Genomic DNA, 22,711 nt, shown 5'->3' with positions numbered 1-22,711 from the left:
TTCCTGCTCATCTCTGCTACATTGTACTTCTTCGCTCTAATTTTTATACTGTCCCTGACATCCCTTGTCAGCCATGGTCGTCCCTTTCTCCCCTTGGAATCTTTCTTCCTCCTAGGAATGAACTGATCCTGCATCGTCTGCATTATTCCTAGAAATACCTGCCATTTTTGTTCCACTGTCATCCCTGCTAGTGTATCTTTCCAGTCAACTTTGGCCAGCTCCTCCCTCATGGCCCCATAGTCCCCTTTATTCAACTGCAACACTGACACCGCCGATCTACCCTTTTCCCTCTCCAATTGTAGATTAAACCTGACCATGTTATAGTCACTGCCTCCTAATGGCTCATTAACCTCGAGGTCCTTTATCAAGTCCGGTTCATTACATAACACAAAATCCAGAATTGGTAGGGTCCAATACAAGCTGTTCTCAGAATCCATCACAAAGGCACTCTACAAAGTCCCTTTCTTGGGGTCCAGTACCAACCTGATTTTCCCAGTCTACCTGCATGTTGAAATCTCCCATAATAACCACAGCATTACTTTTTCTACATGCCAATTTTAACTCCTGATTCAACTTGCACCCTATGTCCAGGCTACTGTTTGTGGGGCCTGTAGATTAGTCCCATTAGGGTCGTTTTACCCTTACAATTCCTTAGTTATATCCATACTGACTCCACTTCTACTGTTTCAATGTTACCCCTTGCAAGGGACTGAATTTCATTCCTGACCAACAGAGCAATCCCACCCCCTCTGCCCACCTGTCTGTCTTTTCGATTGGATGTATACCCTTGAATATTCAGTTCCCAGCCCTGGCCCTCTTGCAGCCATGTCTCAGTAATTCCCACAACATCATACTTGCCAGTTTCTAACTGAGCCTCAAGCTCGTCCACTTTATTCCTTATACTTCGCGCATTCATATACAGCACTTTGACCTCCGTATTCACTTCCACCCTCGCACCGCCCGCAATTGGCCCTGACCTTACTCTGTTGTCCATTCTCGAGCTTTCCTTCCTCTTAATTCGAGAATCTTTTGTAATTTTTCCTGTAGTCACTTCCCCTTCTTCAGTTATGGTAGAAAAGAAAATATTCATCAATGACACTTTTACGGATATCTATGTCATATCATTGGTTCACAAGGGTGCTGGAATCTTGAGGAAAGCACAAAGTACTGGAGTAACTAAGGGGTCAGGCAACAACGTGAAGAGAATGGATAAGCAACATTTTGGGCCATTCTCTGCATCATACTGATTGTACCAGGGCTGTGAATGCTGGAAAAGAGGTGGGGGCTGGGCATAAGCTGGCAAGCAATAGTTGGATACAGGTGATGAGAGGAAGGGGTTAATTAGCAGTTTGATGGACAAAGGGTAGAGATGAAAAAGGTATCAGATAAGAGAAGAGGCATGAAATGTAAAGGCAGAGGGAGGGATGTAGGTGGAAGGGGTCAATGGGATAAACGGGTGTGCACCAGACAGAGGAGGGGGACAGGAAAGAGTGCCATCGCCTCTCTCTCTCTCTCTCTCTCTCTCTCTTATTGTGCCCCCTCCACCATGTTATGCACGCAGTTTTCCCACTGTCTTGCCCCTCTTCTCTGGATGCTTTCAAGAGAGAGTTAGATAGAGCAGAGTCAAGGGATATGGGGAGAAGGCAGGAACGTGGTACTGATAGTGGATGATCAGCCATGATCACAGTGAATGGTGGTGCTGGCTCGAAGGGCCTAATGGCCTACTCCTGCACCCATTCTCTATTGTCTATTGCTCCTCACTAACTGATTCAAATTCTACTCTATAATCTGCCATGTCACTATCCTTTTCAAATATTGTACTACTAGCATGCGGCCCCAACAACAACCGTCTGGATGTTAAATACGCTGAATTATTTAGTTCCCAACTTAAGTCACCATGCAATCATATATATGCAATGGCGATTATGGTTATTATAACAATCTGTGTGGTAAATTATCCACGTTGTTGTGGATGCAGTTTACTCTAAGCTATTGTGCTTCTTAATTTGCTCAGCTAATATTTTTCCTTACTTTGAAACCTATTGCCGGTTTTTCTTTCTTTTCTAATGCCAACTATATTTCTAACATCCATTTTTGCCTTTTGTTTCCCTCAGCCCTGACACTTCAGTTCCAATGGCCCTGCCAAAGTGATTAGTTCCTCCCCAACAGTACTGACAAATTTCCCAGTGAGGATATTAGTCCCTGTAGAGGTGTGACCAGAATTAATGTTATGTCCCACCTGATCCAGAATTTACCCAAAGGTCAGAAGCTTTAAGATCAAGATCTTCACTTGTGAAGTTCAAAAATATTACAGATGATTTTTTTTCCTGTGGAAAATCTCAAGGAAACTGATGCTGTCAGCCTCAGTGTAGCATTATCTGATTATTGATGCAGGTTCTCACAGTTGCCGGCTCACAAATCAGCTGTCAAACAACCATCAGGCTGTTGAACACTACAAACTCCAACTAAATTCTGAACTACGGTTGTACTAGATACTTTGGCCTTTGTTTAGTGTTTGCACTATTTTAGTTTTTTTTTAATTTATTGGAAATGTTTTTGTTTGCCTGTTGTGTTATCAATTGAGTACCCTGTTTTCAAACCTGTTGCGTTGCTTCTACAAGTTAGAACTTAATTGTTCTGTCCAGGGACATTGGACCAAAAACACTCTCTTGACTCTGGAAGGGAAATACCCAGTAAACGCAATACTCTTCCAACCATTGAGGAGTATTGCTACTGGATGAATGGTTGCTGCAATGATAGGAGAAAGTTTAAGAGAGAGCTTCCAGAGGAGGTCAAGGAAATGCAGTAACAATGTAATGGATAGCCAAAAGGGATTGCAGTTCTGCTCGTTTACAAAAAAAGACACACCGTGCTTGAGTAATTCAGTGGTTCATCAGCATCTCTGGAGAACAGGAATAGGTGATCTTTTGGGTTGGGACTCGTGTTCAGACTGATTTTCACTTTGTCTCTCCTTATTAGATTAGATTAGATTAGATTAGATTCGTTTTATTGTCATTTAGACCTTTCGGTCTGAACGAAATTTTGTTTCCCTGCAGTCATACATATAATTTTTAAAAATGGCAAAAACACACAATCAACACAAATTTAACATCCACCACAGTGAGTTCACCAAACACCTCCTCACTGTGGTGGAAGGCAAAATCTTAAAGTCTCTGTCTCTTCCCCCTTTGTTCTCCCTCTGCGCCGAGGCGACGGTTCAAACTCCGCGGGTGGTTGCTGCCTCCGCCGCAACTCCAGGGCCGAGTCGGGTCTCCGCCGCTGCTGCTGCTGCTGCCGCCACCGCAGCTTCTGTGCCGAGCCGGGTCTCCGCTGCTGCTGCTGCCGCCGCTAGAGCTTCGGGGCCGAGTCAGGTCTCCGCTGCTGCTGCTGCCGCCGCCACAGCCTCGGGGCCGAGTCAGGTCTCCGCTGCCGCTGCTGTTGCTGCTACAGCCCCAGGGCCGAGCCGGGTCTCCGCTGCCGCTGCTGCCGCCGCCACAGCTTCGGTGACGAGTCCGGTCTCCGCTGCCTCCGCTGCCGCTGCTGCCGCCGCCACAGTTTCGGGGCCGAGTCAGGTCTCCGCTGCTGCCGCCGCCGCCGCCACAGTTTCGGGGCCGAGTCAGGTCTCCGCTGCTGCTGCTGCCGCCGCTAGAGCTTCGGGGCCGAGTCAGGTCTCCGCTGCTGCTGCTGCCGCCGCCACAGCCTCGGGGCCGAGTCAGGTCTCCGCTGCCGCTGCTGTTGCTGCTACAGCCCCAGGGCCGAGCCGGGTCTCCGCTGCCGCTGCTGCCGCCGCCACAGCTTCGGTGACGAGTCCGGTCTCCGCTGCCTCCGCTGCCGCTGCTGCCGCCGCCACAGTTTCGGGGCCGAGTCAGGTCTCCGCTGCTGCCGCCGCCGCCGCCACAGTTTCGGGGCCGAGTCAGGTCTCCGCTGCTGCTGCTGCCGCCGCTAGAGCTTCGGGGCCGAGTCAGGTCTCCGCTGCTGCTGCTGCCGCCGCCACAGCTCCAGGGCCGAGCCGGGTCTCCGCTGCTGCCGCCGCCGCCGCCACAGTTTCGGGGCCGAGTCAGGTCTCCGCTGCTGCTGCTGTTGCTGCTACAGCTCCGATGTCGCCAGCTCCGCCATTAGGCCTCGGCGCAGACGGAGACGGGGAATACGACCGAAGAAAAAGTCGCATCCCCCGAAGGAAGAGACCAAAACATGTTTCTCCCACCCCACCCACACACATACACAACTTAATAAAACAAAATTAACTAAAACATGACAATGAACAAAACGAAAGAAAAAAAAACAGACGGACTGCAGGTGGGCCGCAGCTGTTAAGCCAGCGCCGCCATCTTATCTCCTAATCTCACAGCTTTTTTATCTTTTCACCTCTGGCTTGTGCCCAGACATCTGCAGATCAAACTCCCTCGCCTGTCCCCACATCACTTGACTGGTCTTGCCTGTCCCCACCTCTCCCAGCTTTCTCCCCCTACTATGACAATCATTCCAAAGAAAGAGTCCCGAACCGAAACCTGCCTAATCATGTCCCATAGAAACATAGAACATAAATGCAGGAGTAGACCATTTAGCCCTTCGAGCCAGCATCACATTCAATATGATCATGGCTCATCAAATTTAGTACCCCATTCCTGCCTTCTCCCCATATCCCTTGATTTAATTAGACCTAAGAGCTATATCTAACTCTCACTTGAATACATCCAGAGAATTGGCCTCTACTGCCTTCTGTGGCAGATAATTCCACAGATTCACAACTCTCTGTGTGTAAAAGTTTTTCCTTATCTCAGTTCTAAATGGCCGACTCCTTATTCTTAAACTGTGACCCCTGGTTCTGGACTCCCCCAACATCGGGAACATTTTTTCTGCATCTAGCCTGTCGAATCCCTTAAGAATTGTATATATTTCTATATGATACCCACTCATCCTTCTAAATTCATAGAAACATAGAAACATAGAAACATAGAAAATAGGTACAGGAGTAGGACATTCGGCCCTTCGAGCCTGCACCGCCATTCAATATGATCATGGCTGACCATCCAACTCAGTATCCTGTAAATTCCAGTGAATATAAGCCCAGTTGATCCATTCTTTATTCATTGAATTACTCCAGCACTTTGCACTGTTTAATGTAATGGGCTTACTTTTAAATCTACCCATCTGGTCATTGCTAGGAGGTAAATAGTATAAGCAGACGAGGGGCCAAATCATCTGCTGCCCCAAACTGGGCAACTGCTTCTAAATTTCGGCAACTGCCATCACTATTATCCGGAATCATTCTTGAACGTACAGATTGAGATTCAGGGCCCATTTGAGTCATGAGACCTAAGGCATGGAGCAAAGGCAGCACCAAACACGCCCAAAAGTGTCCCAAAAATGGTTGACACAATGTGTGCATAATGCTCGGTCCCCAGCAGTAATTTCTGAAAATCCGGACAGACAGTTCATTGTAGATCTAAACTGTGGAGTTGACCACAAGCACTATTTTTAGACCGTATCTTCTTCACGTGATGCAAGTAATATGTCTACCAATTCACACTGGAGAACTCTGAAAAGACAATGTGGTTCATGAAAGATAAGAAGGTATTAAATGGAGTGCAAGGGGATAAATTGGTATGTCAGAGCATATAATGAGTTTATGTCCCAGCTGAACTTGAAGAAAAAGCTATAGTACAATTTCTGAGTCTGCTTCTTGCTTCATCGTCTACTTTATTTTTTAGTAGAATGGTTATATTTTCACAAATCCCAACTTATTTTAGAGTACCCTTTAAAGTTATTAGATACATAGACAATAGGTGCAGGAGTAGGCCATTTGGCCCTTCTAGCCAGCACCACCATTCAATGTGATCATGGCTGATCATCCACAATCAGTACTATGTTCCTGCCTTCTCCCCTTGATTCCAATAGCCATAAGAGCTCTATTTAACTCTCTTTTGAATGCATCCAGTGAATCGGCCTCCACTGCCTTCTGAGGCAGAGAATTCCACAAATTCACAACTCTCTGTGTGAAATAGTTTTTTCTCATCTCAGTTCTAAACGGCCTACCCCTTATTCTTAAACTGTGGCCCCTGGTTCTGCACTCCCCCAACATTGCGAACATGTTTCCTGCATCTGGCCTGTCCAACCCCTTAATAATTTTTAATGTTTTAATAAGATCCCCTCTCAACATTCTAAATGCCAGTGAATACAAGCCCAGTTGCTCCATTCTTTCAACATATGACAGTCCCGCCATCCCGGGAATTAACCTGGTGAACCTATGCTGCACTCCCTCAATAGCAAGAATGTCCTTCCTCATATTAGGAGACCAAAACTCCAAAGCAATTAATAAGCAATGAATTAGAATGTAGACATTTGACAGCTTGCTTCTGATAGAAATCATGTTTAACTTCCTGCTTTTGCTCAAGTGAGTCAGGGAAATAAATGTCTGGATATGCTACACTAGATATTTCATCACTTGAGACAGCATGAGATGGATTTTGTCCCCTGTTGACATCTGATATAGAGTTAGGGCAAAGCAGCTCAATACTATTCTGAATACTGAACGTGCATTTTTTTTTAAATCATGCTACACTCGCGTTCCATTTGTGTTCATGTATTCAAGAGGTTATAGCTTAGAATGATTTCAGTGTCTCTCCCATTTTACATAGTGTTATGCTGCAACACAATACTAGACTATCTAGGAAAATGAACGGTGGTACATTTGTTATTCAGGAGTAAACTACAAATTAAGAGGGGAAAAAACAATGATGTTAAATTATAATAATTGTTAATGGAATGGTGCACTTCATATATTTGTGAGTTATAACTTATTAGTAACAACTAGTAAACATACTTCTAGAGTACTTTGTTAACTGCAAAGCACTTAAAGAAAATCAGAAAGGGAAAATAAAGTAGAACAGAAAATAAAGTAGAGCAGCCTTTACTGAACCTGACAGAATTATAACGCACAAATTCCTATTTGTATTTTGTATTTATTATTAATTGTAATGCAGGAGAAGATTAAATAAAATTGCCCAAATTTTGCAAATGGTTGTGGCAAAAGGAATCAGTCACACCATCCTATCTACTGGTCAAATAGAAGCACATTTAATTTAATGCATCTGACATTTGTAAGTGGGAGAAGGAGCCACACGCTAGCTTCTCTATTGTGTAGAGAGTGATATTTTTATACATATGAAAGGCTTGAGATGAAAAGACAAAAAGTGTGAGATAAGCATAAAAGGTGTGTGGGTAGTGAAGCCAGAAGACGGGATTGTCAACTCTCGCTTCTTCTATACTAATATTCTTATCTCACACTTTTTATAAATAAAACGAGTGAGAATAAAACTAAGGATATTTGGACAGTTATTTAACTGGCAAATGTTAGATAAGACCATTAATGATTGCAGGAGCTGTTGAGTAACAAGGATGAAGATAATGATAATATATTCCATCCTCTCAAAAAAATAAATATCCATAACTTTCAGTGTGGAGAAGTAATGTTTTGTTGGGAGGCACATTTTATTTTCATTAAGCACAGTAAGATCTAGTAACTGATTTATGCTGGAGATCGCTCAATCAATATAAAAACTTAAAAACAATCTACAGAGGCTACAATGACAGTAATATCAGATTACCTTGGAACAATGCCATGTTCTTCCCAGGGCCGTTATTTTTTATTCGGCATGAATGTCAGAATCTTCCTGCACAAAACTAAATTGAACGTGTATTTTAATTACATCTGGGGATTGTGAAGGATTTATGTGTTTAACGTTTGTCCAATTATTGCATATTACATGAGACAGAAAAGTTAATTTATACAGTATTTTACTATCACCACAGTGCATTAGTGTTGGGATAATTTATGTCATTGTTCAGCGTACAAAGTCCACAAACTTGCTGCTCTCCCTCAACCGAAGGTTTATGTAATAGGGAATAATAGATTGTCCTCTGATATTATTCCTGAATCAAATGATCTCATGATACTACAACACCTCTGTTCAGTAAGATTAAAAACTAATACATTTAAAATAATGCAATTATTTTATGATAATGATTACTAACATGTACTCTTAATTGTTACATTGAGTGATGCAGAGATACTTGGTGGTGGGATAGCAGATAGTGCTGTGCCATCAGTGCTGCATTCAAAGCATAAGCAAAGTCACTGGAAGGCCAATATTTGTTATTCATAGAGTCGTACAGCATGGAAACAGGCCCTTCAGCCCTCGTCGACCAAGATGCTCCATCTAGGTTAGTCCCCTCCGCCAGCATTGGGCCCATATCCTGCGTTCCCATCCACATACCTGTCCAATGTCTTTTAAATATTGTTACAGTATCTGCCTCAACTACCTCCTCTGGCAGCTCATTCTATGTACTTCCACCCTGTGTGTGAAAAAGTTGCCCTTCAGGTTCCTATTAAATCTTACATTTTAAACTTATGTCCTCTGCTTCCTGTTTCCCCAACTCTGGGCAAAAGACTCTGTGTGTTCACCCTATTTATCCCCCTCATGATTTTATGCACCTCAATAAGATCACCCCTCAGCCTCCTTGAGCTCCGAAGAATAAAATCTGAATCTGCCCAGTCTATCCTTATAGCTCAGGCCCTGATGTTCTGGTGACATTCATGTAAATCTTCCCTGCACTTTTTTCCAGCTAAATGACATGATTCCTATCGCAGGGTAACCAAAACTAAACACAATATACTCCAAATGCACTCAACAGTCTGAAGAAGGGTTTCGGCCCGAAACGTCGCCTATTTCCTTCGCTCCATAGATGCTGCTGCACCCGCTGAGTTTCTCCAGCATTTTTGTGTACCTGCAGTCTCAACAATGTCTTGTACAACTGTAATATAACATCAACATTGCTATACTCAATACCCTGCCTGTTGATGACCAATGTACTTATTAACCACCTTATCTACATGTGACATCACATTCAGGGAGCCGTGTACCTGAACTCCTTGATCGCTCTGCTCAATAATACTTCCCATGGCCTTGCCATTCATTGTGAAAGTCTTGCCCGAGCTTGACTTCCCTCTCTGAATTCAATGAGTTGCCAGGCTATTTCAAACAATAGTTAAATGTCACCTGTATACATAATTCTAGAATCACATTCAGGCCAAAAGGATTTTATCCAGACATTTCTTCCATCTGGATGAAAAATATCCATATAGGACTATTACACTAGTTTTGACACAAAAAGCTGGAGTAACTCAGTGGGACAGGCAGCATCTCTGGAGAGAAGGAATGGGTGAAATATTAGGTTGAGACCCTTCTTCAGACTACACTAGTTTGGTCATTCTATGGTCATCTTAACTGTACTAGATGACCAGAAGACATAGGAGCAAAATTTGACCATTTGGTCCTTCACATCTACTCTTTCAATCGTGGCTCTGTTTTTCCCTCACAAACCTATCCTCCTGCCTACATTTTTATTACAAATTATTAACCACTTGAAATCATGATGCATTTCAATTTCTTATCTCTGGATCAAGTGTTCATACCTCTGAATAATAGGCCGGCAATTTGAACCATTTTGCTACCATTCTCCCTGGAAATAGAATGACAATAAACTCACTTGAACTTGAACTTGAAGTTATCGTAGGGACCACACAATAGGTGTAACAGTGTAGCATATTTTGAAACCATTCAATGATCTTAACTTATAATAATGCTGCTGAATCTGCATACATAAATAATTATATATTTACTTTCCTTTTCTGTCAAGATTTGTTGCTCAGAAATGTAATTCATCATATTTTAGATGATAACGTCTGGTAACTAATGAAGACCAAAAGCACAAATGAATAACTACATAACCTTTTTTGTACTTTGCCATCCAAAGGAAGATGCATTAATATGACGTGGGTTTGCGATGGAGAGGGCGACTGCGAAGATAACTCTGATGAAGAGAACTGCGGAGCATTTTCATGCAAGCCACCGACCTATTCTTGTTCGGGAAATACATCAATTTGCCTTCTGCCGGAAAAATTTTGCAATGGGAAAGAGGAGTGTCCAGATGGTACTGACGAGAGCCCACTTTGTGGTAAGTTCTTTTAGTTTGACATGCAACAATGTTTGAAATTGTGCACTCTCTCGGAAGTGAAAAAGTTTACAAATAATTTATTATTCTTTTTAAATATTCCAGCATCTACTTTGAGTTGCAACACGGAAAGGCTTCAATTTAACTATTTCTTGAGTTCAATAGTTCAATGGCACTTTATTGTCACCTGTACTCAAGTATAGTAACTTTTTTTTTGCATACACGTCAGCCCACCTAGCCCACGGTGACGATCGATCACCTGTGAACATGATCTATATTATACAAATGTTGCATCCTACACGCCAGGGGGAATTTACAGAAGCCAAATAACCTACAAACTTGAATGTTTTGAAATGTGGCAAGAAACCGGAGTATCCAGAGAAAACCTACACAGTCACAGGGAGAACATGCAAACTCCGCACAGACAACACCCATAGTCGTGATTAAACTTAGATGTCTGGTGCTGTGAGGCAGCAACTCTACTGCTGCGCCACTCTGCCACCCTTTTGCTGATCACTTCAGTGTTTTCTTGACTACAATTGATGAAGACAGCCAAATTAAATTAAAATTATGAATTATATTTATACATACAAATGTTTACAAATACACAGGACTAGATGTTAAAAGTCCAAAGTGCCAAATATCAATTTACTCCCGATGGTGATGGGAGCCTTCTGCACTCACCTATGCTCCTCCGATGTTGAGAAGGGCTAGCGTCATTGGGGTTATCAAGTGGGCACCTACTTTCATTGACGTTTCGCTGATTGGACCCACGACGTCTCCAATAGGCTCAGCGGTGCGTTCTTGCATCCCAGAACCACCCCCCTCTGCATCTGTCTAGTCGGTTATTTGGGAGACCTCTTCAGCCAGAGCCACTGGCTACTCCGCTCTGCCACCCGTGATGTTTCTTTGATGGCCTGGCGTAGGGCTTGTCCTCTGATCCCCAGGTCCTTCATCAGTCTTAAGGTAGATGTTGCCACGAATCCTCGACATCCAACTTCTACCGGGCTACTATATAAATGCCAATTAACCAAAATTATATCTGTTTTCCACATGCCTTTGCCAATCCTATTATCCCTGCACTGAAATAATCTAATTGTTTGATCAGTGGAAGGAATCTTTCTTATCGCAGAGACCCCCGAACTTTACCAGGACCCCTGACCTTTAGATTCACCATCTCGCCATGTGTTTGCACTGCCCTAGAGTTATTGCCCATCTCTGGAACATTGCTTAAGTTTTCCTCAATCTCTTGAAGAAACAATCAGTGAGTGTCCTGAGTCTGCATAATGAGTCTAACAATCATGAAGTAGAGCTTGCATGACATAATTTGAAGTTACCAATGTAGTGTTCATGTCAAATTTTCTTTGCTTGTGTTGCAATAGATATTGAGTCTACAGCCTTTGATTTTCAATATGGTTGTGTTTGTAAATATTGAAATTGAGCAAAAGGGAAATGTGAGCAGTTGTTCGGAGTCTTGAAGTAGTGATACCTGTATGATTTGAACAATGGATAGGTGAGTGCTTGAATGAAGTCCAGAAACAGGCCCTTCGGCCCATTGAGTCCATGCCAACCACCAACCATCCGTACACTTTTTCGATCCCACGCAATATACAGAAGTCATTTAATCTGCAAACCTATTTGGAGGGTGGGAGGAAACCAGAGCACTGGGTGAAAACCCACACAGTTACAGGGAGAACATACAAACTGCATACAGACAGAACCCATAATCAGGATCGAACTTGGGTCTCTGGTGCTGTGAGGCAGCAACACTACCGCTGTGCCACTGTGGCTCCGTAGTGGTACATTAATGGGAGAAAGCTGGTGATGATGCCTTCCCTGGCTTTGATGAAGAGGGAAGAGTGCTACCAACAGAACAACAATTGACACGTAAGCCTCATTGACACTGTAGAGCAGTTGTGGGAGAAGAATGTGCTTTTATAGGAGAATGAGATGCACATATGAAGTGAATAGAAATGCTGGTTGAGCAAGTTGATTTTTTGAACTATACCTTTTTGTCATGTAATTATCAACAAATGTAAGTAAGAAGAAAATAAGAAGAATTATTTAATAATGAGATCTTTAAATTCAAATATTTTATTTGCCCTAGTTTTGTTCTAAAATCTTTTATCTTGTCAATCACTGAACCTCTTAAGAAATACTGTCTATATGGAAGAAAATCCAGCAATGTACATGATTTTGACTGAACCAGCGAAATGTGTAATGGGGACAAACTATACAATATTTTTGAAAAAATAAGCGGGATGAAAACTTAAATGAAAAAAAAAAGTATAACTGAGGGTAGAATACCAGATTGTGGGCTTACCTGGTATCTTGGCCAAACAACCTGCAAATGTCTGCTGCATTACAATGTCTCCTTCTGCACTGTATCCCCTGGTTCAGCTATCGCCTCTTGTAGTTCCTCAGATTTTTCTACTACATTGCCATAAAAAAGAGCGTTTTACTAAACAGCTTCCAAAAGGAAGTACTTTTTCTCATGTGACTATCTGTAGGTAAAATACAGTTCATTTAACCAAGATCGCCAAAAATGTCGACAATTCCTATTTTCTTTTTTCGCCTGGTAGTGACATTTCTTGGACCTTTCCAACAAAATTTGGGAGTACATGTAATTCATTTATGACCAAGTTGCAGTACAAAGACAATCAGACTTATAACTCTAATGTACCGGCTACCTTTAATTTTGTGACCTTTTTGTTTTATTGTAGAAAGTAATGTCAACTATAAAAAGTATTTGATGAAATTCCAAGTGGTTTCTTGTGCTAAGTCAACTCAATGCGTTTGTTCACAGATGAATGCGCTCTGAATAATGGAGGATGCAGTCACCACTGTATCTATGTAACTGGAGAAGGCATCGTGTGCTCTTGCCCTACAGGAATGGATCTGAGCTCAGACAAGAAAACCTGCATTGTCCTTGATTATTGCAAAAAACATCTCAAGTGCAGCCAAGTGTGTGAGCAACACAAAAAGACAATTAAGTGCTCATGTTACGAGGGATGGATGCTGGCCCCTGATGGTTACAGTTGCATTAGTTTAGGTAGGTCATCACAACTTTATGCATTAATCTATTAACATTTATTTTAATTTATATAATAAACTTAAATGTGTGCTTTCTTTAACAGATCCTTTCGAGCCTTACATAATTTTTTCCATCCGTCATGAGATTCGAAGATTGGACCTTCGCAAGCAAGATTATAACTTACTGGTCCCTGGCTTGAGAAACACAATAGCAATTGATTTCCATTTCAATCAGAGTTCCCTCTATTGGACCGATGTTGTGGAAGATAAAATTTACAAAGGAAAACTTTCAGAAGTTGGAGGTATAAATTCTAATCAAACTGCTTTTTTTTTTTAAATTAATTATCTGAATTCTCCCTATAAACACATACAATTGAAGATATAAACTATTTCCTTTGGGCACAATGTGTTAACAAAACACTAAATAAGCTAAAATGTATTCCAATGATTTCTGACGTTGGTGAAATAGTACGCTTAAGATAGGCACAAAATGCTGGAGTAACTCAATGGGTCAGGCAACATCTCTGGAGAAAGGGAATAGGTGATGTTTCAGGCCGAGACCCATCTTCAGACTGGGAGTGAGGGGAGAGGGAAACGAGATATGAAAATATGTAGAACAGTTCAGAGCCGGAACCAATTGCCAAAGAGCTCATAACGGTCTATTGTTGAGTGTGGAGGAGGTGATAACAAAGGAATACGAACAGTGAAACAAGCAGGATACCTTGGATGGGGGAGGGATATAGAGAGAGGGAAGGGAAGTATTACTTGTAATTTGAGAAATCAATATTCATACCGCTGGGTTGTAAGCTGCCCAAACAAATACGTTTATCAGTTTAAGATTTAGGAAGCAATTCAGATATTTTACTTCGGAATCACGTGAGTGACTACGTGAAGACCCCGCCAGCACGCATGCGCGTCATATCGTCTCTCGCATTGCGCAAACGACAGGCTGTTGGAGCTCTGCTTCCAACAGCTCGGACCTGAATGTAAGTTTTTAACTTTATCAGGCCTCTTTTTTACTGTTACTACAACGTTCAGAGCTCCTGCTGGAGGTCCGAGGTCGGAACCCCAGCGCCACCCGGCTCCCTTCTACAGGGACCGCCAGGGGGGGGGGGGGAATCCCGGGGGGAACCCCGGCTGCGAATCGCGGGGATATCCGAAGCCGACCACAGAATCGCGGGGAAGCCCTTTATCAGGGACCGCGAGGGAAACCCCGTTTACTAAGCCACGTCGGCTCGGGGGAAGCCCAAAACCGAGGGAGCATTCAAAGGGGAAATCCCGGCTCCCGACACCGCAAGGATCCCTGCTACAAGGTTCCATAGATGCTGCTGCACCCGCTGAGTTTCGCCAACATTTTAGGTCCCAACTACAAGTGCCGTGGGAAATGCCAACCGCAGGAAGAAGCCTGGCTGCGGGGACCACGGAACCTCAGAAGACTGCAGGTAACCTGCCTTCCGGGACCGGGGGAAGACCGCGGGTAACCCAGCCTCGTGGACCGTGGGAATACCGCGGATAACCCAGCCTCGTGGACCGTGGGAAAACCGCGGATAACCCAGTTTCAGGGACCGCGGGAAGACTGCGGATAACCAAGCTACAGGGACCTTGCGAAGACCACGGGTAGAACCGTGCGTGGGGGAAACCTCAGCCACGGGGACCGTGTGGAAGACCGCGGGTAGAACCGTGCTTGGGGTACACCCCAGCTATGGGGACCATGTGGAAGACACGGCTAGGACCGCAGAAGAGCGGGTAGCTGGCGGCGAATTCAGACTCCGGCTGCCCGAGCAGGGTAAGAGCTAAAACAGGAGACTGAAAGGCCTTGACTGAAGTCAGGCCAGGAGGGTCCCCTCCAACATGGGTTCGTCCTCGGATGTTTTACCCATCCTAATTGGCCAAGGAGGGCCATATCAGCGCAGGTCTCCTCGAGAGCCTGTGGCAGCACCCTTTTCAGGGCTGCCTACAAAACTCACTTCTGCGAAGGTGAGTGCGAGGAGTCAGTTGGCAACTGACTCTGAACTTGGAAGCATGTCCGAGGAACAGGTGCTGGCTGGGAGTTACCATGCACCTGGAAAGACATGGGTCCACATACACCAGCAGCCCTATGCTCCAATCAAGGATGGAAATCGAACCCGCATCGGGGGCCTTTTGGGCTGACCATAAAACCACCGGTAGCCATGGCGGTAGGTGGGTCTGGTTCTTTCCGAAACGTGGGGTTGTGGACCATTTACAAGAAGGTTGGATGAGATAGTTTATACTGCACAGTACAAGCGAGACAGTCTAGGAATATGGCTGGAGTTGCCTCTTTAGGCAGGCTCGCTATTATGACAAATGAGGCCTGTTTATTATCAACAAGCCCAACTCGCATGTGCAGTATAGACATTGAAACTTCGTGACTATTAATTCCCAATGGGGTCAGCTTCATACACAGGGCACCGGAAATATCTGAAATTTAACTGGATGGGGCAATGATACAGTTGAAACATTGCAAAATAGGCTAACTTCAGTTCCCAGGTTATTTACTAAATGAGTGCTTCGGCTGCTCACAGTTAAAAAAATAAATATTGTTAAGAACTATCTGGATGAGATTAAACGCTGTATTTTGCGAAATTAGCTGTATCAGCCACAAAACCCATTTGAGAAATTGGGTTCTCATCTGTCCAGATAAATTTAAGTTGATACCAACTGAACTTATTGATGATTGGGATTACCTTTAACTCTATTTAATCATCTGGGACTCCGCCCTGAGGTAAGGGATTGGAATTAATTGAAGCCCGTAACAAAACTGATCAAGCAACCTTCTGTTCATCAAGTATAATTGGCTTACAGCTGTGCTATTTAGGCCTTTGCACAATCAGAACTATACAGCATGCAAAATAAGTAAGCACTCAAGTACCATGTGGTCATTGTTACCAGCTCTATGCTATTCCACTAAATCAGTAAATCTTCAGTTAAATTACAAACTGATGCTATTGTTCAGGATGAGAAATTGCTCATGCCATCTAGTTACAGATGTGGATGGGAGAGTTACCAATTCCTCAGTTACATGGTATCAACTATCTATAGACACTGGGTGCATTCTGTGGATTAAAGGTTTATGCGAATATGCCTAATCTGCATGCTCTAGTCCAAGTTGATGCACTTCGGTGGTGGCAAATGTCTGTTTACATGGGTGCAAACAAGTCAAAATATCCGGTGATAGTTTACCCAAACCTCATTACGGTACACAATATGGGTGTTGGATCACAAAGTATAAAAATACATTGTGAACATTAAAGACCAAGAAGCTTGCATCCAGGCTCAATCACCAGTGGAAAATATGTGGCATATCGGTAGCGTTGGTTACATTCTAGCTACACTAAGGAGGAATGTTCTTTTATGTCTCCCTCCATTTCTGCCTCATCAGACGGGTTTGCAAAATTCAGCAAGTTCGCGTCTCAGGCATTTTTATAGTGCCTGCCGGGCTTAGCCAGCCATGGTTCCCACTGATGTGGGGAATGATAGAACCATGTATGGTTATTCTGGACACAAGTATTGGTCTAGCCGTGACGCGGGAAACCATCCTCAGCATGATATAATCAATTATTTGACTTACAGAGATTGAGAAGACCGTTTCTGCGACTGGGGTTGTTAAACCAACCATGAACATGCTCGCTGCAGATCGCAGGGATAGCACCAAAAAATATAAATATTTCCTCATAAGGAGATGGGAGGTATTTGTTTTATAATTATATTACATATTCGTCACGGATGACTGACGTCTTGTAGTTCAGGCTCATATGAGGGCTTGACAAATCATGATGCCTAAAGTGCCATCTACTATACCTAAGTGCTTCATCATACTGGCTGAGAGGAGTAGAATCCACTCTGGGGGGTCACCCTCTGAGCTCTAGATTATGAAGGAACTCGAAAACTCCCAGGCCTAGGGACGCAGAGATATAGGTTGTTAACGTTGTGCTACGTCGCTTCGCTGAAGGGCTCCAGCTACATCCCTGTCCTTGGGCTAACTCACTTATAAGTGGTTATGCTCATAGCCCTGCATGCAGCACTACGGGTCCAGTCATTACATAAACGTTGACTGGATAGGATGATTACATCTGCAGGCTAAATAACACTTATGTTATGACTTAGTCAAGCAGTATAGACCAGGGGCACCAGATCTCAAACTAGATGTTCACATATCCCATGAACCTTCGATTGTGTATGGTCACACATCTACACCAGAATGTTAGATCACTAGAGCCTGGAGACTCTGAACTAGCAATATTGTTAGTTACATCTAGCGTCAAAAGAAGGTATCACTTCAGGCCATCTTCAGGTGGTTATGGGTCTGGCTTATACAGGAGTAATACTGACATTTCAAATCACTCCACCAAGGCTGTAACAACCTCAGCAACAGGGTTATGGAAGTTAGCGGGACCACATCCTAGCGGTTGCAGGATGGTCAATCTAGCAATTTTCCACACATTTAGTACTAACCCATTGCCAGATGGGGGGGTATTTACGAACTCTATGTTAAGTTCTGTTCATAGTTCCTCCCGGGTGAGGGAGGTTACTATTGTCATTAATCATGTCTGAATACGATAACATACTTCCTCCCTTGGTCAACTAAGGCAGTGAGTGAAGCATGGACTCGTTCCCCGGCATGAAATCACAGATCTTTAAAATCTTCACGTAGTCACTCACGTGACTCCGAAGTAAAATAGTAAGATTAAACGAGAACTTACCAGTTTGAAGTTTGATCTTTATTTTATGAGGAGTTACGATGAGGGATTACATGCCCTCCGCTCCCGCCCTCTATCATAAAGGTCAACTGGTATTCTAGTTCTTATCTTACTATGTTTATTTCATCTACTGTTGTCTGTGATTTCACACCGCTGCTTTGAAGAATGTCGCGCATGCGTGCTGGCGGGGTCTTCACGTAATCCCTCATCGTAACTCCTCATAAAATAAAGATCAAACTTCAAACTGGTAAGTTCTCGTTTAATCTTACTATTTATTTCCACCGAGTCCAAAATTGAAATATGGCATTATTATCAGGTTTACATATAAAAACCCTTCCCAAATCCTTAGCGCTGATAATGTAGGATCAGTCCATTTCAATTGACTTTGTTTAATTTACTTACAAAGGGAAATAGAGTTTGGTTCCTTGGGGGTGATCAGAGATCTGTGTGCAATTGTTTACAAAGTTGTAAAATTAATAAATTAGAGAACTCGGGTCAAAGGCTAGGGTAATGAAAGAAGAAAAGGCCGTTAGTTTAAATTTTGCTCTCTTACCGCAAGATGCTCAAGAGATAAATTACTATGGATGGTCACAAAGGAAAATAATAAATTAATCCAATAACTGGAAGATGGGAGAGCACTATAATGGTCCTATTCAACAAAAAGCATTTGATGGCTTAGACAGCCTTTTGATAGGTATCACCAAGTCCTGTGTTTAAAATAGGATGCCAGTGCAAATACAAGCAACATTGTTCAACTGTGCTGTCTGAAATAATATTTGATCATGATGGAGCATGGACATTCTGTTCAGATTACACTGATTCTTATGTTTCTCAGGGGTGACAAAGCACACAGAGTGAGTTTTTGCTTCACTCAAATCAAAAGGTCAGCCCATAGATTGTACTCCCACTTTTTGCCCTACCATTTCTGTATAATTCACAAATAAGGTTGCAACTGAGGACAGGCTATCTTGTAAGATCAACCACGAGTTTGTAGGCCTTGTTGTGAGTAATCAGAACTCTACAAGGCAGCTTTGAAGTTCTGTTGTTCTGAGTTTTGAAGATTTTGAAGATTCTGAATTTAGAGTTTTGAAGATGCAATCTATGAAGATGGCTAGGTTTTCACACCACAACTAAATTCATGAATTATTTTTTTAAACAATTTATTTCACAATGTTTTCCCCATCTAAAAATAAACTTCAGAATAAAAACTGTGCACAACCTCTTCTGACATTCTGAGTGGTTATACATAACATTCATTAGTGTTGTATTTGGTAGTGTTCACAGAAATATAATTGTACCAGGCACCCCTGCCACTCATGGGATTCCCTGGGGTGATATTCCTTGCCATGTTTGAGGGGTATCTCGAGACCCTGTTCCCCAATGAGCAGAAGCAGAAAGACCCTAAACTTTCTTCCTATCTCATAGAGCTGTGGCGTTGACTGCACCAAGCTTCAGCTCATCCCTCAGCACATACTCCTGTAGTCTAGATTGGGCAAGTCCTCAACATTCCCTGACATACATCTTGCTCAGCTGGGAGATCAACAAGTTTCGGGCAGACCAAAGAGTGTCTTTCTCCGAGTTGATGACCTTCCAGCAGCACTTCATGTCTGTCTTCGATTGTGTCCCGGGGAACAGTCTGTAAATCAGAGAGTCTGCTGTTTCAGGATAAAATGTGACAAGAACTCTTGCATCATTCTCCAGACACTTGAACTGCAGTGCCTGCAGGATACTCCGTGCTGACCACTGCTTAATCAACGTGTTCAAATGTGTTATGCTGGAAGAACCTTATGAAGAACTTTACACTCTTCACAGGACTTGCTTTTTTTTCTCTAGTTCCCGTCAGACTTTGTTCCTTTGTACCTTTGTACCAGGATTGTACCTTCCTTCTTTATTCTACAGATTCATTTAGCAGCTTAATGAGATTTAGATGGGTGCAAATAATCCAAGCATCTGCCTAATGATTAAATTGTGATGATTATTATTTGGGAAAAGAATATGCACTCGGTGAATAGCTATCTAATTTTATATTCCCCTGCCTCTGAATAAATGCCAGAATTTCCATTGTTTTTTCTTGTAGACTACTGGGCTGGCTTACACAAGGACATAATGTGCTGGAGTAAATCAATGAGTCAGGTAGCATCTTTGGACACCATGGATAGGTGACATTTCAAGTTGAGAACAATGTTAAGAAGGGTCTGCATCCAAAACATCACCTATTGATGAGTTACTCAAGCATTTTGTGTTTTTAGGAGTTGTATTTGTCTTTGTTTTATCAGTATTCCATGCAGAGAGAACAGCTGCATGTATTGTTGCTTCATATTTTCTAAGGGTAAAACTGAAACAAAAGAAGTTTAGAAAATTGTTTATTTTTCTTGTTTTATTAAATTAATTTTATTAGAAGCAATTGTACAAGAATAAAACAATCGGCATGAAAGTTATACAATTTTCGTACAGCTTCATTTTTAACATTTTATAAATTAATACATAAATCCAAAAAAAAAAAAAGGAAAGAATGAAGAAAAAGAAGAAAAATGCAAAAGAAAGAGAAATGCAACACCTCCCCCCCCCTCCCCCAACCCCCGCTCACCCATCCCTAGCATTGGTTTTAAATTTGTGTTCAACCATTCTGTTGTTAAAGAAATTTAGTGAAAGGAGACCATGTTTTGAAGAATTGGTCTGCTTTATCAGCCAAAACAAGTGAAAACTGCTTATTTTTCAACTAATTGTGGGTTTTGCAGATAATATATTGCCAAAGGGCCAACATTTGAAAATTAATGATTTTGAATCCAACGGACATGCAGAGCATCGAAACATCATTACTATGTAAAACTGTATAATGTTTTTTGATTCAGTTTCTTGTTACACCAGATTAAGACAAATCAAATGATTGTATTAGTTATCACTAAATATGGGTGGAAAAGTGACTGCATTTAGCGGACTTTGATGTTTATGTAAAATAATAATTTTTTCAGCTGTAAGCAGTGTGGAAATTATCGTGGAGCATGGGCTCGACACGCCTGAAGGATTAGCTGTGGACTGGATTGCAGGAAACATTTACTGGATCGACAGCAAAATGGAACAGATTGAAGTAGCAAAACTTGATGGCACCTTGAGAACAACCTTAATTGCTGGTGACATGGTGTATCCACGAGCCATAGCTTTGGATCCTCGATACGGGTTAGTTTACAAGCCTAATTTTCTTGAACTTAGTTGTGGGGTGAATATTTGTAACCAGAAGGCAATCGTCAATTGAAAGAACTTGACAAATGTACTGAAATAGAAACTGAACATTCTAAAGAAAACCCTTTAATGTCCAACACTAAAGGGCATAGCTATAAGGTATGGGGAAATGTTTAATGGAGATGTGCGGGGCAAGTTTTTTTGACAGAGAGTGGTGGGGGTCTTGGAATTCCTTGCCAGGTGGTGGAGGCAGATACGAAAGTGGCATTTAAGAGGCTTTTGGATAGGAACATGGAATTATAGGGAATAGAGGGATATGGAACATGTACAGAAAGATGAGATCAATTTCCCATCATGTTCCCTCCTAATCTGAGGAAAGACATTCTTGCCCCTAATCTGAGGAAAGGCATTCTTGCCATAGAGGGAGTACAGAGAAGATTCACCAGACTGATTCCTGGGACGGCAGGACTTTCATATGAAGAAAGACTGGATAGTACTCGCTAGAATTTAGAAGATTGAGGGGGGATCTTATAGAAACTTACAAAATTCTTAAGGGGTTGGACAGGCTAGATGCAGGAAGATTATTATATGCAGGAAGGGCCGAATGACCTACTCCTGCACCTATTTTCTATGTTTCTATGTTCCCGTTTGGCATCATGTTCGACACTGAGTGTGGGCTGAAGGGCTCATTCTTGATTTCTCCAGTTCTATGTTCTATGTTCGAAGGCAAGGGTGTTAAAATGAAGGCCACATTGATATTGCTAATGATAATATCCCTAGAATCTCTTGAGCATAGAAGTTGGGAGGCCATGTTGCAGTTGTAGAAGATGTTGGTAGACTGCATTTAGAGTATTGTGTTCAGTTCACGGCACCGTGTTATAGGGAAGATATTGTCAAGCTTGAAAGGGTCCTGAGAAGATTTATGAGGATGCTACCAGGACGAGAGGGTCTAAGCTATAGGGAGATGTTTAGGCTGGGTCTCTATTCCTTGGAGCACAGAGGATGAGGGGTGATCTTATAGAGGTGTATCAAATCATGAGAGGAATAGATTGGGTAGATGCACAGAAACTCTTACCAAGAGTCAGGGAATCGAGGACCAGAGGAAATAGGTTCAAGGTGAAGGGGAAAGATTTAATAGGAAACTGAGGGGTAACTTTCTCACACAAAGGGTGGTGGGTGTATGAAACAAGTTGCGGCTGGGACTATCCCAACGTTTAAGAAACAGTACATGGATGGGACAAATTTGGAGGGATATGGACCAAGCGCAGGCAGGTGGGATAAGTGTGGGCAAGTTGGGCCAAAATGCCTGTTTCCACACTGTATCATTCTATGACTCTATCTGGTTTACTTTGTCAGGAACTCCTGCAGGAGTGACATTTGAAATGATTGAAAAAATTCTCTCTCTCTAAAGCTTACAAATATCAATAAAGTTTTCCTCATTGCTATGTTTAAATGAGCCTTTCATCATAATCTTCTGCCTGTTATAACTTGCAAAACTGCAAGGCAATGACGACCTCCTACAAAGACGCATCTCACATCTTCACAGTCTGGGGTGATAACATAATGTTCACTTGCTTGGATAAGTGCAGGCTCCAACATCACTCAAAATGTCAACAGTAGCCACAAACTTCCATAAGTTGGGGTACTGTTTAATTCACCCATTGTGATGCTGTTTGGGGCATGTACTCAACCATGCATCCTGAAGTCAATAACTAGCTCCTTCATCTTGCTTATGTTGAGTAACATGGTAGCACCATAATGTGGAC

General features: G+C 42.6%; 1 protein-coding gene across 1 annotated transcript in view; it reads left to right on the top strand.

Annotated features, from left to right (window-relative positions):
- The window catches only part of lrp1b (LDL receptor related protein 1B), a 1,292,371-nt gene that overhangs the window by 704,198 nt on the left and 565,462 nt on the right, over nt 1-22,711 (top strand). Inside the window, exons 22-25 of the mRNA XM_033023505.1 lie at nt 9,817-10,017; nt 12,821-13,066; nt 13,152-13,349; nt 20,738-20,942. Coding sequence (XP_032879396.1) covers nt 9,817-10,017; nt 12,821-13,066; nt 13,152-13,349; nt 20,738-20,942 — 850 coding nt within the window. The remainder of the gene's footprint in view (nt 1-9,816; nt 10,018-12,820; nt 13,067-13,151; nt 13,350-20,737; nt 20,943-22,711) is intronic.

Source organism: Amblyraja radiata, chromosome 7 (assembly GCF_010909765.2).
Source record: "Amblyraja radiata isolate CabotCenter1 chromosome 7, sAmbRad1.1.pri, whole genome shotgun sequence".
NCBI classification, from domain to species: Eukaryota; Metazoa; Chordata; class Chondrichthyes; order Rajiformes; family Rajidae; genus Amblyraja; species Amblyraja radiata.
This window is presented reverse-complemented; position numbering and strand designations above follow the sequence as displayed.